The 12,892-nt window shown below is 41.7% G+C and overlaps 1 protein-coding gene across 1 annotated transcript in view; it reads right to left on the bottom strand.

Moving 5' to 3' along the window:
* The window catches only part of LOC126278184 (caseinolytic peptidase B protein homolog), a 73,390-nt gene that overhangs the window by 51,572 nt on the left and 8,926 nt on the right, over positions 1 to 12,892 (bottom strand). The window contains exons 2-3 of the mRNA XM_049978095.1: positions 11,807 to 11,858; positions 11,530 to 11,720 (exon numbers count right to left, since the gene is read on the bottom strand). Of these exons, the coding sequence (XP_049834052.1) occupies positions 11,530 to 11,720; positions 11,807 to 11,858 (243 nt within the window). The remainder of the gene's footprint in view (positions 1 to 11,529; positions 11,721 to 11,806; positions 11,859 to 12,892) is intronic.

Genomic DNA, 12,892 nt, shown 5'->3' with positions numbered 1-12,892 from the left:
CCATGCAATAGGAGGGTTGTCCATCGGGCTCACACAAAGCTCTTACATGATACACAGAATCCAATCAAAAATAGATAAATTGTGCAAATAAATTGTGTGACGCTCCCATTATGTAGTTGGGTTAAGGTGAGTGGTTTATGGAATTTCATGAGAACAGTTCTATGTGCTCCCTAGGAGGTATTTGTAGGGAGCATAATGAGTTAAGTTTCTGTGTACAAGTAGTCTTTAGCTGCTTGGTTTGTGGCACTGCAGTTAGCTTTCTATCTAGCAGTAACACCAGGAAACAAATTCAGATGTTAGAGCATATTCTGACTCTTGGTGAAAATATCTGGATTAACAAAAATCCAAAAACAGAGACTTCACCAATGACATACAGTGCCTCAGATTTTTGACCCGTTGCAGTGTTCTACATTAAGCCATTTGGTTATGACATTGAAAGGAACAGAGTGATGTGGAGCTGTAATAGATGCAAAGATCATTGACATGCAGCACCAATAAAACATTAGGATCAGTACCATTCACAATTTTGTTAATTGCAATGGTGAAAAGGGCAATACTTGAAACAGACTACTGGGCTATTCTATTTTCTTGTTCACATAGATTGTTAAGGACTGATCCAATGCCAATGGAAGACCAATTTGGGCAGTGGTCAGGATGTGCTGCCTCCATGTAGAGTCACAAGCCTTTTGTAAGCCCATAGATAATGCAGTATTGTGTAAATGATGCACAAAAAGCTCTTTGACTGCAAATCCCCAATACAGAAGGTGATCAACAATGGATCAGGCTCATTGGAACTAGCCACAAAGAAGTGATGGTAAATGTCTATATTAGAGTTGTTGGAATGGTTTTATTAACCACCCAGTCCAATAATTTGCACAGTGCTGCCATTAACTTGATCAGTTAATAATTGTAACTGTTGATACTGTGAGTGTTTCTGCTAGGATTTAAAATTGGTATAATTTTACTTTCCTTCCATTAGGTAGGAAAAATTCGTTCTTGCGATATCTTGTTCAATACTGATAGTATTCATGATTTCCTATTGTTACAGATGTGTGGGAGCATCTTGTATTGTATCATTCTGCCCCTAGTGACATCCCTCTACGTTTTGCTATTGTGTTGTTAAATCCTGAATTAATATAAAAGCGTGTTGTATGTTTCTAAGTTCAAGGTGCAGAAGGAAGAGTTATTACATCCTACTACAGTTCCGTGACATATGAAATCTGGCAAATTTCTGCATAATGCATCTTTAGGAGTTCAGTGACTTAATGGGGATCACTCAAGAGGACTTCATTGACTATCATTGTCACTTGATTGATCTTAGCTGGCGAGGAGTATTTATCTATTTATGTGCCTTAATATGTGTACACTTGAGTGGTTTGTGGTACATGCAGTCATTGAAGACATGTAACTTTTTCTATTTTTTAAGATACTATGCTTTCACTATTTTTAATTTGAATCATAAGCTGATAGTGAGGGGGAGTCTCCTACAGTGTTCAAGGGGCCATCTTCTCTATTTAATTACCTAAGCTAGTTTTTTGGACCACCTGGGAATAAACTGGGACTTAAGGTTCTAGAAGAGGGAGGTTGTAAGTTACTGTTCCAATATTTCCAACATTTAAATTACAGTCAATATAAATTTCTATCACAATCTACTCAGATTGCAGTTCACATGGTTAATTAATCTTCAAAAATACATATCAATAATGTTTAACCATGTTATGAGTGGGAACTGCCAGTGACACTCTGATTATGAATACATGACTGCTGGTGACATGGCGACAACTTAGAGCACATAACTACAACTGGGGAGAGTCTGACTTTGGCTGTCTGAACACAAATTGCTTGATACTGACTGAGTAGCGAAGACTGACAGACCAGCTGCTAATGAATGATTTGTATTTTTCATGGTGCCTAGACTTATTTGACAAATTTTCTACATACTATTTGCAAAATTTTAAAATATTGACTAACAGAATTTCTAATAATGATACAAAAGACAGAAACTATACAAAAACTTATATACACACTTAGAAACCAAGTTTTTTGTTTATTAAATGTATAAGTTTTTTCAAATGGCTTTAATACTGGGTTCTTTGTTTATTGTGAGATTATTAAATGCATAAATTTTCCCACACTTTGTAACACAGACAGTCAAAATTCTTAGAAAATAAATTTTATTTCTGAAATATTGTATTAACTAACACACTTTCTCAGTAATCATATACCCTTTTAAAGACAGAAAAAATATATCACGACAAAATGATAATACTTTAATTTTTGCATGGCTTACATTACAAAAATTTTGCACTCACATGCAACTTACAGACACATTTATGAAGGCTACATTATCATATGGAAAAAAACTATGTCATTAAAATGAGAAATGTAAAGTCTTAATAAGATACTTATTGGCAGGGTCAGAATTTTGAGCGTACGTATTCTTATAAGTCTTAAGTGTCGAATACTTCTTTAAGTAAAATGTTCCTACACAGAATATTTATCCTGTAGTTGTCAAACAAATTTAAATTTTACTTTAAACAATAAGGATCAGAGAAATTCGATTTTGTAACAGAAGTTTGGCATTTCCAACCACTATTGGACACAGAAAAAAAAAGAAAAATGTGGCCTTAAGATGGTCCTAAACTGACTGAAAAATTGCTTAGTAATGAAAAGTTCATCTATATAAAAGTACTAAAAACTTGCTAGCAAAAATATTACAAGTGGTATCAGAGCAAGTGGACGTGCTCGACTTCACTACATTTTAAGGTGTAGCAGTTTTTAACTGCTTTTATACTGGTATTCATAGCATCTTGCACAGCTCGGTTTGGTTCAGCACGATTTTAGCAGCAGAAGCATATGTTTGGCATTTGGCTCATTTCAAAGCACTATGTGGCAGCTACCGGTCAAGTTACAAAGTTGGGACAAGATGATGATGGGTCCTATCACACACATCATAATAAGCATGCTGTTACATCATTTGTGCTAGGTTTGAGCTACATAATGCATGATAAAAGGCACAGAAAGTACCGTCTGCAACACTAAAGTGTGTTAGCACCCCATTTTTCAATAGCAGAATGTATAGTTCATTTGGGAATTTTCAATAATCTGTCTCTGATGTGTGTATTTGCACTGGCCCACAAAAGATGTGGGCTTTAAAATAGCCTGAGATAATGAAATGCATGAGTAATTGTTGCATCAACTGTTTAATATTTTGGAACTGTGAATTTCTACTAGGTGGAAGATACATACGACACACTTAACATGATAGTTCAGTGGACTCCAACAGCTACTGCTTCACGATCAGTATTCAGTGACATTTGTTCACTATAGGTTGTAATGCATTCCACAATGGACCTGAAAATATGGACCTGGCAACAACTGTCCATGTGGGAGGTAGAGGCAGGTGTAGACGAAAGAGGCAGAAACCTCGCCCCCAGTCCACCCACAACGTTCGGTACACTACAGAAGGCTGACAGAAGAGTGGAACAAGCAGTTAGCAGAAGAACACTTTCACAATCATCACTTGTAGATTGGGCCTTATACAGTAGAAAAAGTTGTTGTGCCAAACACCCACATGTTAGGAGAGGGAAGGAGAAATGATGGCATCTTCAATGTACGAAACATGAGGGAGTATTTTGTGGCATGGGGGCATATTTATGAAAGGGAGGTTAATTTCGTGTATGAACACACAGCATTTGTAGTTAATGGTATCATATAAGTTAATGATACAACTGTTGTGTGTTTACCGTATGAGAGTGGCAGATGAATGAGGTCCGTAAGTCAAAGACTGCTGCATAAAAAAGGGGAGCAAAGGATTTTACAAATAGTGTAAAGCCCAAGTCCTTGTGGCGAAGCGTATGACAGAATGTTTTCCTGTGCTGTTGCAAAGAATAGAAGGGGTAGGGATTCAGACACTGTGTGTAACTGGAGATAAAGATGCTAGCACTGTACAAGACAAGGGATACTGTTATAAAAGCCTTTTTAGTGCATGCATGTGCTCTCCTGCCAAGAGAAATGTGGGAATGATGCTGAAGTGCAGGGGGACCTTGGAGTGGGAGGGAGAGGAGGAGGAGGAGGAGGAGGAGGAGGAGGAGGACACTGTGACAGACAGCAAACAGGATATCTATTCTTAACTGGTGACATGCTGTGTATGCAGTGAAGGAATTTAAAAATTTTTCACTTTTACAAGGACCTTATACAGTTGAAAATGTTGTTGTGTGTGGTTGTATAGCCACGGAAACTGTGGGCATTACAATAATATTTCACATAGATGGTGAAAAATAGTTTCATTGGCCAGAAGAACAATTTAAGCGAGCCACAGCCAGGGACATACCTCTGGAGAACACAAAGATATCACCTTGAAGGGACACTTGTGTTCGAGACAAGAAAGAAGACACTTGTTATCCAGGTGGCAAGGGTTGAGAGATGAAATTGGGCTCCTGACCATGTTCTGTTGTGCTGCCAATGCTGGACACATCTAGCTCTGGCCACCGCCAGACACATCTCACACACTGACGCTATGATACTACCTAGATGCTGGCAGACATCTGCGGAAAGTCTTCTGCACAATAGCAGCTTGATAACTGAAAGGAAAAATGAACTACACTTATGATCTAAGTAAGTCTGCCAGTTCCATTTGTCTTATAGCAAACAAGATTTAAACACCTTGGTAATGAACTGGAGAATCTTGTAATTGATAAAGGGCTAATTATAATTTCCTTTTTCATGAGTAAAACTAATTTGTACATTGTATTTGAATATCATGGTCCAAAGGCACTGTTGTTTCTAAAAATAAATATCTGAGACTACTCACCCTACCTTCTTGCAGCTGGTGTTCCTAATCCTTTCACATAATATGCAGATGCCCCACTCAAGTGCAATTTGAGATATTGTGATTTATTTGATTTACTGTGCACATGCTGCACTCAAGTGCGATTTCATATAATATCTATTGTAATGGCTTCAAAAACTCCAGACACCACAACGTGGAGTGTGGGCTATTGTGCACATACTGCCTGATGCTCTTTCTATATTTGTGTGGTTTCTATTAGGCCTAAACATGCAATATTACTGAGTTGTGAGGCAATGTTCATCAGCAGTGGTGACATTTCTAAAAAATGGTGAAATGGGGAATTCTCATGGAAGTTGAAATCGCTAGAAAAGTCAAGGAATTACTGATTGGTAGGTTGGTTTAAAAAATGGGAAGGGGTGGGGGGACCAATCTGTGAGGTCATCATACCCTTGTTCCCAGTAGAACAAGTACCCAAGGGAAAGAGGAAAACAAAGATGATGTATGACACAATCACAGGAAAAAAGGAAAAACTGAAGAACCAGAAGAACGGCAGGAGGCCAACAAATATTACAATGGACAAAAGCCCAAGAGCATTGAGGTGCTGCCAGCACTCCAGGTTAAGTTGTGAAAGGTGAGGTAGCTAAGTCAATCGGGCATCGAAAATCAGTCCTAAGAATCTATACGTCTCCACTACAGTGAGTGGATCATCATTAAGATAAAATTCAGGTTCTGGATGAATGGTATGACACTGACAGAAGTGCATGACACACGACTTTGCAACTGAAAACTGGAAGCTGTGGACTAGAGCCCATGACTGCACCTTATGAATGGCTCCCTGTAGGCGCCACTTAGCAACACCTGTACTGGAGGAGCAATACGAAATGCAGAAATCATCTGCATTCAGAGAAGGGGAGACCAACAACCCTACGGCTGCTGCTAGACCATTAATGGCCACTAAAAATAGAGATACACTCAATACGGAGCCCTGTGGAATGCCATTCTCCTGAATACAGGGGTAACTATGGGAGGCACCAACTTGGACATGGAAAGTACGGAGTGACAGGAAGTTTTGAATAAAAATCGCGAGGGGGCCCCAGAGACCCCACTCCTACAATGTGGCAATGATATGATGTCGCCAGGTTTTGTCATATGCTTTAGGTAAGTCAATAAAGACTGCAACCAGGTGTTGGCGTCTGGAAAAGGCTGTTCGGATGGCAGACTCGAGGGACACAAAATTATCAGTGGTACAGTGACCCTAATGGAAGCTGCCCTGACATGGAGCCAGTAGGCCCCTTGAATCCAGGACCCAACCCAACCATCGATACACCATATGTTCCAGCAGCTTACAGAGAACAATGGTAAGGCTGATGGGCCGATAGCTATCCACAAGTGGATTTTTACCATGTTTTAGCACCAGAATGATGGTGTTCTCCCGCCATTGTGATGGAAAGACGCCATCACACCAGATCCAGTTGAAGATGACGAGGATATATCATTTGTAGTCAGACGAGAGATGTTTAATCATCCGACTGAGAATCTGATCCAGCGCAGGAGCTGTGTCGCGCAATGTGCAAGGGTGTTGAGGAGCTCCCACTCTGTAAATGGTGCATTATAGGGTTCACTGTGGCATGTAGTGAACAAGAGGACTTTACTTTCAATCCACCATTTGAGGGTGTGAAAGGCTGGGGGGTAGTTCTCCGATGCAGAGGCTCAAGCATAGTGTTCAGCAAAGTGCTTGGCAATTGTGTTTGTGTCAGTAGAAAGCATGTCATTTATTTTAACACCAGGAACACCTGTTGGGGTCTGGTAACCAAAAAGACCTATATCTTCATTCAGACTTGGGAAAGTGATGTATGGCACCTAATGGTTGACACGTACCTCTCCCAACACTCCTGTTTCCATCATTTTATGAGCAGGTGAGCACCGGCACGGAGCCGTTTAAAGGGTATTAGGTGCTCCAGGGAAGGGCGCCACTTATGTTACTGTAAAGCTCGCTGACACTCTTTAATTGCCTCAGCGACTTCTGGTGACCAGTAAGGGACTGTCTTCCACCAGGAGCACCATAGAGAACAAGGGATCGTGTTTTCTGCCACAGAAATTATTGTTGTAGTGGCCTGCTCAATCACTACATCGATGGCACCACGTGGGTTAGATTCAATGGTGACAGAAGAGGTGAAGGCTACCCAGTCTGCCTTGTTTAAAGCACACCTGGGTAGGCGTCCGTGGGCATGACGTCGGGGAAGTGACAGGAAGATGCGGAAGTTGTCGCTACCATACAGGATGTCATGTGCTCTCCAGTGGATAGATGGGAGGAGTCCTGGGCTGCGAATTGATAAATCAGTGCCCGAGTAGCTACCAGGAGCCACACTGAAATGTGTGGTGGCCCCAGTATTTAAGATACAGTTGGGACAATAAATTTTCGACATCTCTGGCATGGCCAGTAACCGTGGTGATACCCCACAAGGGGTTATGGGCGTTAACATCTCCCAAAATTAGGAAAGGTTTAGGGAGTTGATCAATCAAGCAGTCAATGCATTCAGGGGTACCACACTGTCTGGAGGGAGACAGTTATTTCCTGTGTCGTCTGTATCCTGACAGCCTCAGCTTCATGAGGAGTTTGAAGGGGCACAGGTTCACTACATACAGACACTAGATCGCGTGTTAAATGCAAACTCCACCTGACACACTATTATATTCGTTACAGTTCTTTTAATATCCTCTGTAGCCACAAAGGGCAAAGGTTTGCATTGCCATGAACCAGGTTTCCTGGAGGGCAATGCAGACAGCAAGTGTAAAGCTTAACAGTCGCCATAGCTCAGCCAGGCAGTGGAAAGAATCGCCGCAATTCCACTGGAGGATGACATGATCGTGAGACTGGGAAGACATGAAACCCTCAATGAGGCAGTCTACACCTCAGGGTCACCTGCTGCCACTGACTTATTCCCTGAAAAGGCTGTATCGATTCTGTCTGAGAGTCTGGCGAGATCTAGGTCGTCAGCGGGCACCAGAATTTTCACATCATCAGACGCAGAGCTTGTAAGCAGCAGTGGTGTGGGTGCCACCACAATTCCTTTGGTCTTGGGGGTCTTCTATCTGGATTTCTCTCACTGAACCTCGGGTTTCTGTGGCTGGGAGGGCTTCGCTGATTCAGTCTCCAGGACTGAGGATGATCGTGGAGCCCTATGACCAGCTGCTTTTGGGTGCTTCAGCCACTGGCGGGTGTCATCTTATCTACTAGCAGAAAACTGGGAAAGCAGTGACTTAAGGGACCCCTTTCTAGCGAGAGGAGCTGAAGAATACTTACGCTTCCCCAGCTGAGAAGTAGGGCTGGTATCCCAAATAGTTGGGGGGGGGGGGGGGGGGGGGGGGGACAGTGCTGCCAAGGTAAGTGATGCAGGAGCAACAGGGAGGGAAGTTCCCCCTACCATCAAGGGAGCAGGTTTAGTCTCCCGGCTTCTCACAGGATGTCGGCACTCAAATTTCCTCTTGGCTTCAGTGTAGGTCAGTTGGTCCAGGGTCTTGTATTCCATGATTTTTCTTTCTCACTATAAAATCTTGTTGCAGTCTGGTGAGCAAGGGGAATGATGGTCTCTGCAGTTGACACAGTCCCTAGTGGGTCACATGAAGTATTGGGATGGGATGGACATCCACAATCTCGACATGTGATGCTGGAAGTACAGCAGAAAGACATATGGCTGAACTTCCAGCACTTAAAGCACTGCAATGGGGGAGGGATACATGGCTTGAAATCACAGAGGTAGACATCACATTGACGTTCTTGGATAATGTGTCATCCTTGACGGCCAAGATGAAAGCACCGATGGCAACCTAGTTATCCCTCAGACCCTGATTTACATGTAGCATGAAATGAACTCCTCATTGCTCTAAGTTGGCGCGCAGCTCATCATCACACTGCAAAAGAAGGTCCCCGTGGAATGTAATACCCTGGACCATATTTAAGCTCTTATGAGGCGCGGTGTTAATGGAAACATCCCCCAGCTTGTCAAAAGCGAGTAATGCTTGTGATTGGGCAGATGATGTGGTTTTTATCAAGACTAACTCTGACCGCATTTTGGACAAGCCCTCCACTTACCCGAACTGGTCCTCTAAATGATATGCAAAAAACTATAGCTTCATCGAAACTAAGTAGTCCCCATCTGTTCTCGTACATACGAGGTACAGGGGTGAATAAGGTTTGCTGCCATTCTTAGCCTGGCATTCCTCCCATGGTGTGGTCAGGGAGGGGAATGACTTGGGGTCATATTTCTTAGCATTAAAGTTAGACTTTGCCCACTTAGAGGCTGCTGGTGACAGACCACCAGCAAGAGACCCATTCCGACCAGGGGGCCTCCCCACAGGCGCAACCCAGCCACAGCAAAGGAGACCTGGCACGATGGCCATTGCCGGGAGTCCTGATGGCCCAGGGTGACGGGCATCTACCCCTTGGCATACAAGGGGAGTTAACAGTGCAGTCATCAGCAGATCAATCCCTGTGTAGTCAGGGGGCTACAACCAACAGAGTACATGGCAGCCCCACCACAATGGACTGGCTACCGTGCTGGATATCAGCTGCAAAGAATTCCACAGTCAACATCGGCACAGAAAGCGACACTGCATAGTGGGAGGAGGAAAATGCACACGGAAAGGTGTCCTCGCTTAAGAGATGGAGGATGAGTGGGACTGCAATGCCACGATGAGAAAGTGGGCTAAAGATCTCAATGCACGATGGACATGATGCACCATGTATGGTACACTTCCTCAATTGGCTTGGTCTTCAGGAAAATTTTGAAAAATGGAGGTATAAACCCTACAGGGGACCATCACATTAAGGCTGAAACATGTGAGACTCCTTTTAGTTGCCTCTTTTGACAGGCAGGAATACCTCGGGCCCTTTCTATCCCCTGGGCCTGCAGGGGTCAAGGAATTACTGAAACATTCAGGGAATTCTTAATAACAATAGTTGGGGGTTTGGGTGGGGGGGAGAAGTTGAACTATTCACTGATGGAAAGAAATGTTCAGAGGTGTTTAGTTAAAAATTAACCTGAGATTCTGCTTCAGAAATGATTGGTTGTGAAGTCACGTAAGAAAAGCCAAAGAACTACACTGAATTGCTGTAACACTCCTCTCTAAGTCGAGGCAACCTTTGGCACATCTGCTGATCTCTAGAATCTTCATTATTATTGGTGTGTTGTCATTATCAAAGTCAACTGATTACATTCCAGTGACAATAGTTCAATGTGTGTTGCTTCTGCGGATTTCTCATATACTTGAAGTTATGTCACTATAACATGGCATGGCATATTAATGGATGTGTCTGCCACTGCGAGGAAAGAGGAGGGGAGGGGGAACCACATCGATTGGTACCATATAATTACTTTTTAATATAGACATCTTTTTATCTCTATCTGCTCCTCTTCTATTTGTAAAGTTTGAAGTCTCGTTAGGGGTTTTCAGGTCATGTTTCTAAGACAGAAAATGACTAGGCCTCTAATGAGCCTACAGCTACACCAGCAGAAGAATGTGCAGTGGTATCCTGTAATTAGTGTCTGAGGAAGGCAACTGCCTTTTCCTTGGACAAACATGGGTTTGAGAATCAGTTCTTGGGTCAAGGCATGGGGCATACCTATTGTAGTGGTTGTGAAAATCTGTGACATTGGTAATAGATGAAGTAATTTTTATTTTGAATGGGCTTCAGAGTATGGTAAGTGATCAAGTGTTTTGAATTCCTGGATTTTCTTTTCTTTACAAAAGAGAATGTAGATCTGGGCAATTTAAGCACTGGAGCGATTGTTGGCACTGTTAATTGGCACATCACTATCCAATACTGTGTCTGTAGACAGTTTTGTATGTGCACCAGTCCTAGCACATTGGTAACAACAAATGCATCCCACAGGTGGTGAAATGTATGGTCAGATGAAGCATCTGTATACCATAACTTTAATCTCTTCATGAAGTATGTTTTCTTCAGACACTAGTATGAGAGCTACTGCGCCGACCTAGTTGTCCTCAAATTCTTTCTGTATATGACAAGTAATATGCATACCCCAGGACTCCTAGTTTTGGAAACTAGAGAAAATCTAAATCTGGAGAGCAGAAGAGAATCTGCAGCCCACTCCTCAAATGCAAGTCTGGCATTTTAACTGCTGTGGCACCTATCTCAGTGCTACACACTAACATGCCTCATAACAACAGTTTTTGTGCTATCTGCCTATTTGGCCTGAAGTGATCTACCTTCATATACATATTACATTCCATACTGGATATCACAACACACATGCTCCCACAATGTAATAATAGCAATTAGTTATAATTACAAATATATACTACAAAACAACATGAAAAATACTCAAATACAGGTTACACGAGGTTCACTAGTTACTAAATGCCTGCTAAATCATTTAAATAAAATTAAAAATATTATGAAATGGGAAAGTTTCTACTCACCATACAACAGAGATGCTGAGTCGCAGATAGGCACAACAAAAAGACTGTCTGAAATAAATAAAGCTTTCGGCGATTAAGGCCTTGTCAACAATAGACACACACACAAACCTTAATGGCTGAAAGCTTTATTTGTTTGTGACAGTCCTTTTGTTGTGCCTATCTGTGACTCAGCATCTCCACTATATGGTGAGTAGCAAATTTCCTTTTCACAATATTGTTACATTCCATCCTGGATCTTCTATTGTTTAGTTAAATAAAATTATGCTGTTTACAGAAGGAAAAAGACTGATTACCATCCACTGTGTGCAGCCCTTTCTCAAGAGCAGTGCGATAGGCACTAAAAAATTCATCTCCGGCATTGGGATCTGCACCAGACTGCAAGAGAAGCCGTGCCACGTCTACCCAACCATTGATGGCAGCAGTATGCAACAATGTCCATCCAAGTGTATGTCGGCGATTCACATCCAGGCCTTCAGATATCAGCCTGCACACACATACTCAACTGTGATAAAAGATTTGTAAATTATAAAGAATTAATACGTATTCTACAAATATTTCATGATGTGATACCTTTTAACTTCCTGCAAGTTACCATACTTAACAGCTCTGAATGCATACTTCTCTGAAACAAATAATCAGTTTGTATAAGAGAAAATAAAACAAAACAAAATAATAACAAGTACCCCTACATACAACCCCCCCCCCCCCCCCAAACACACACACACACACACACACACACACACACACACACACACACACACACACACGCACACACACACACACTTTGATTTATGTATACACTCAAAAAGGCACTACAACTAATGTCTGAATTACATAATTACATGACAGCTGACCTTTTATAGAATTACAGTTTTGCAGGTCGTGGGCATGACAAGAAACCTTGTCAAACATTACTAAATGCCTTCTGTGAAAACTACCAAGGACAGATAATTTGGAAGCACAATTATAATGGTAATATATTAGATTTAGTTGTAACTAATAGCTCTGACCTCTCTGAGGATGGACATATTGAAATTGGTATCAGTGCCCAAGAGGCAGCTGTAGCAACAACAATTATTAAAAGTACTAAGGGCAGTTATAAAAATTAGGAAGATTTCCATGTTGAGTATGCTCCAGAAAGAAGCAGTCAGGCCATATCTCAAGGAGGAGCACAGAGAAAGTATACAGAAGAACCGTTTCTCTAATGTAAAAGTATAGCTGAGAATGGAACAGATAGAACCAAGTAGAACAGTTCATTATGTGAGGGATCCTTCACAGAACACAATAACTGCAAAGAAACTTCTAAAGAAGCAGTGATTACTACATGAAAAGTGTAAAACAAAGCATACAGTTATAGACAAGGAGAGGCTAAATGAAGCCCATTTAGCTGTAATGAGGGCACATGTAAGGCCCTCAGTGACTACCATAGCAGAGTCTTATCAAAAGATCTCTCACAATATCCAAGTATATTTTGTTCATATGTAAGTTCTGTCAGTGGCATTGAAGTTAATGTCCAGACACTCACTGATGACACTGGAACTGAAATTTAGAGTAAATGTTCCTTTACAAAGGAAAGTACAGAAGTAAAGACCCGGACTCGAGCATGACTGCAAAGGCGAGTGAAATGGATATGTCATTGGTGTTGAGAAATAGCTG

The sequence above is a fragment of the Schistocerca gregaria genome, chromosome 6, assembly GCF_023897955.1.
Source record: "Schistocerca gregaria isolate iqSchGreg1 chromosome 6, iqSchGreg1.2, whole genome shotgun sequence".
Lineage (NCBI taxonomy): Eukaryota > Metazoa > Arthropoda > Insecta > Orthoptera > Acrididae > Schistocerca > Schistocerca gregaria.
This window is presented reverse-complemented; position numbering and strand designations above follow the sequence as displayed.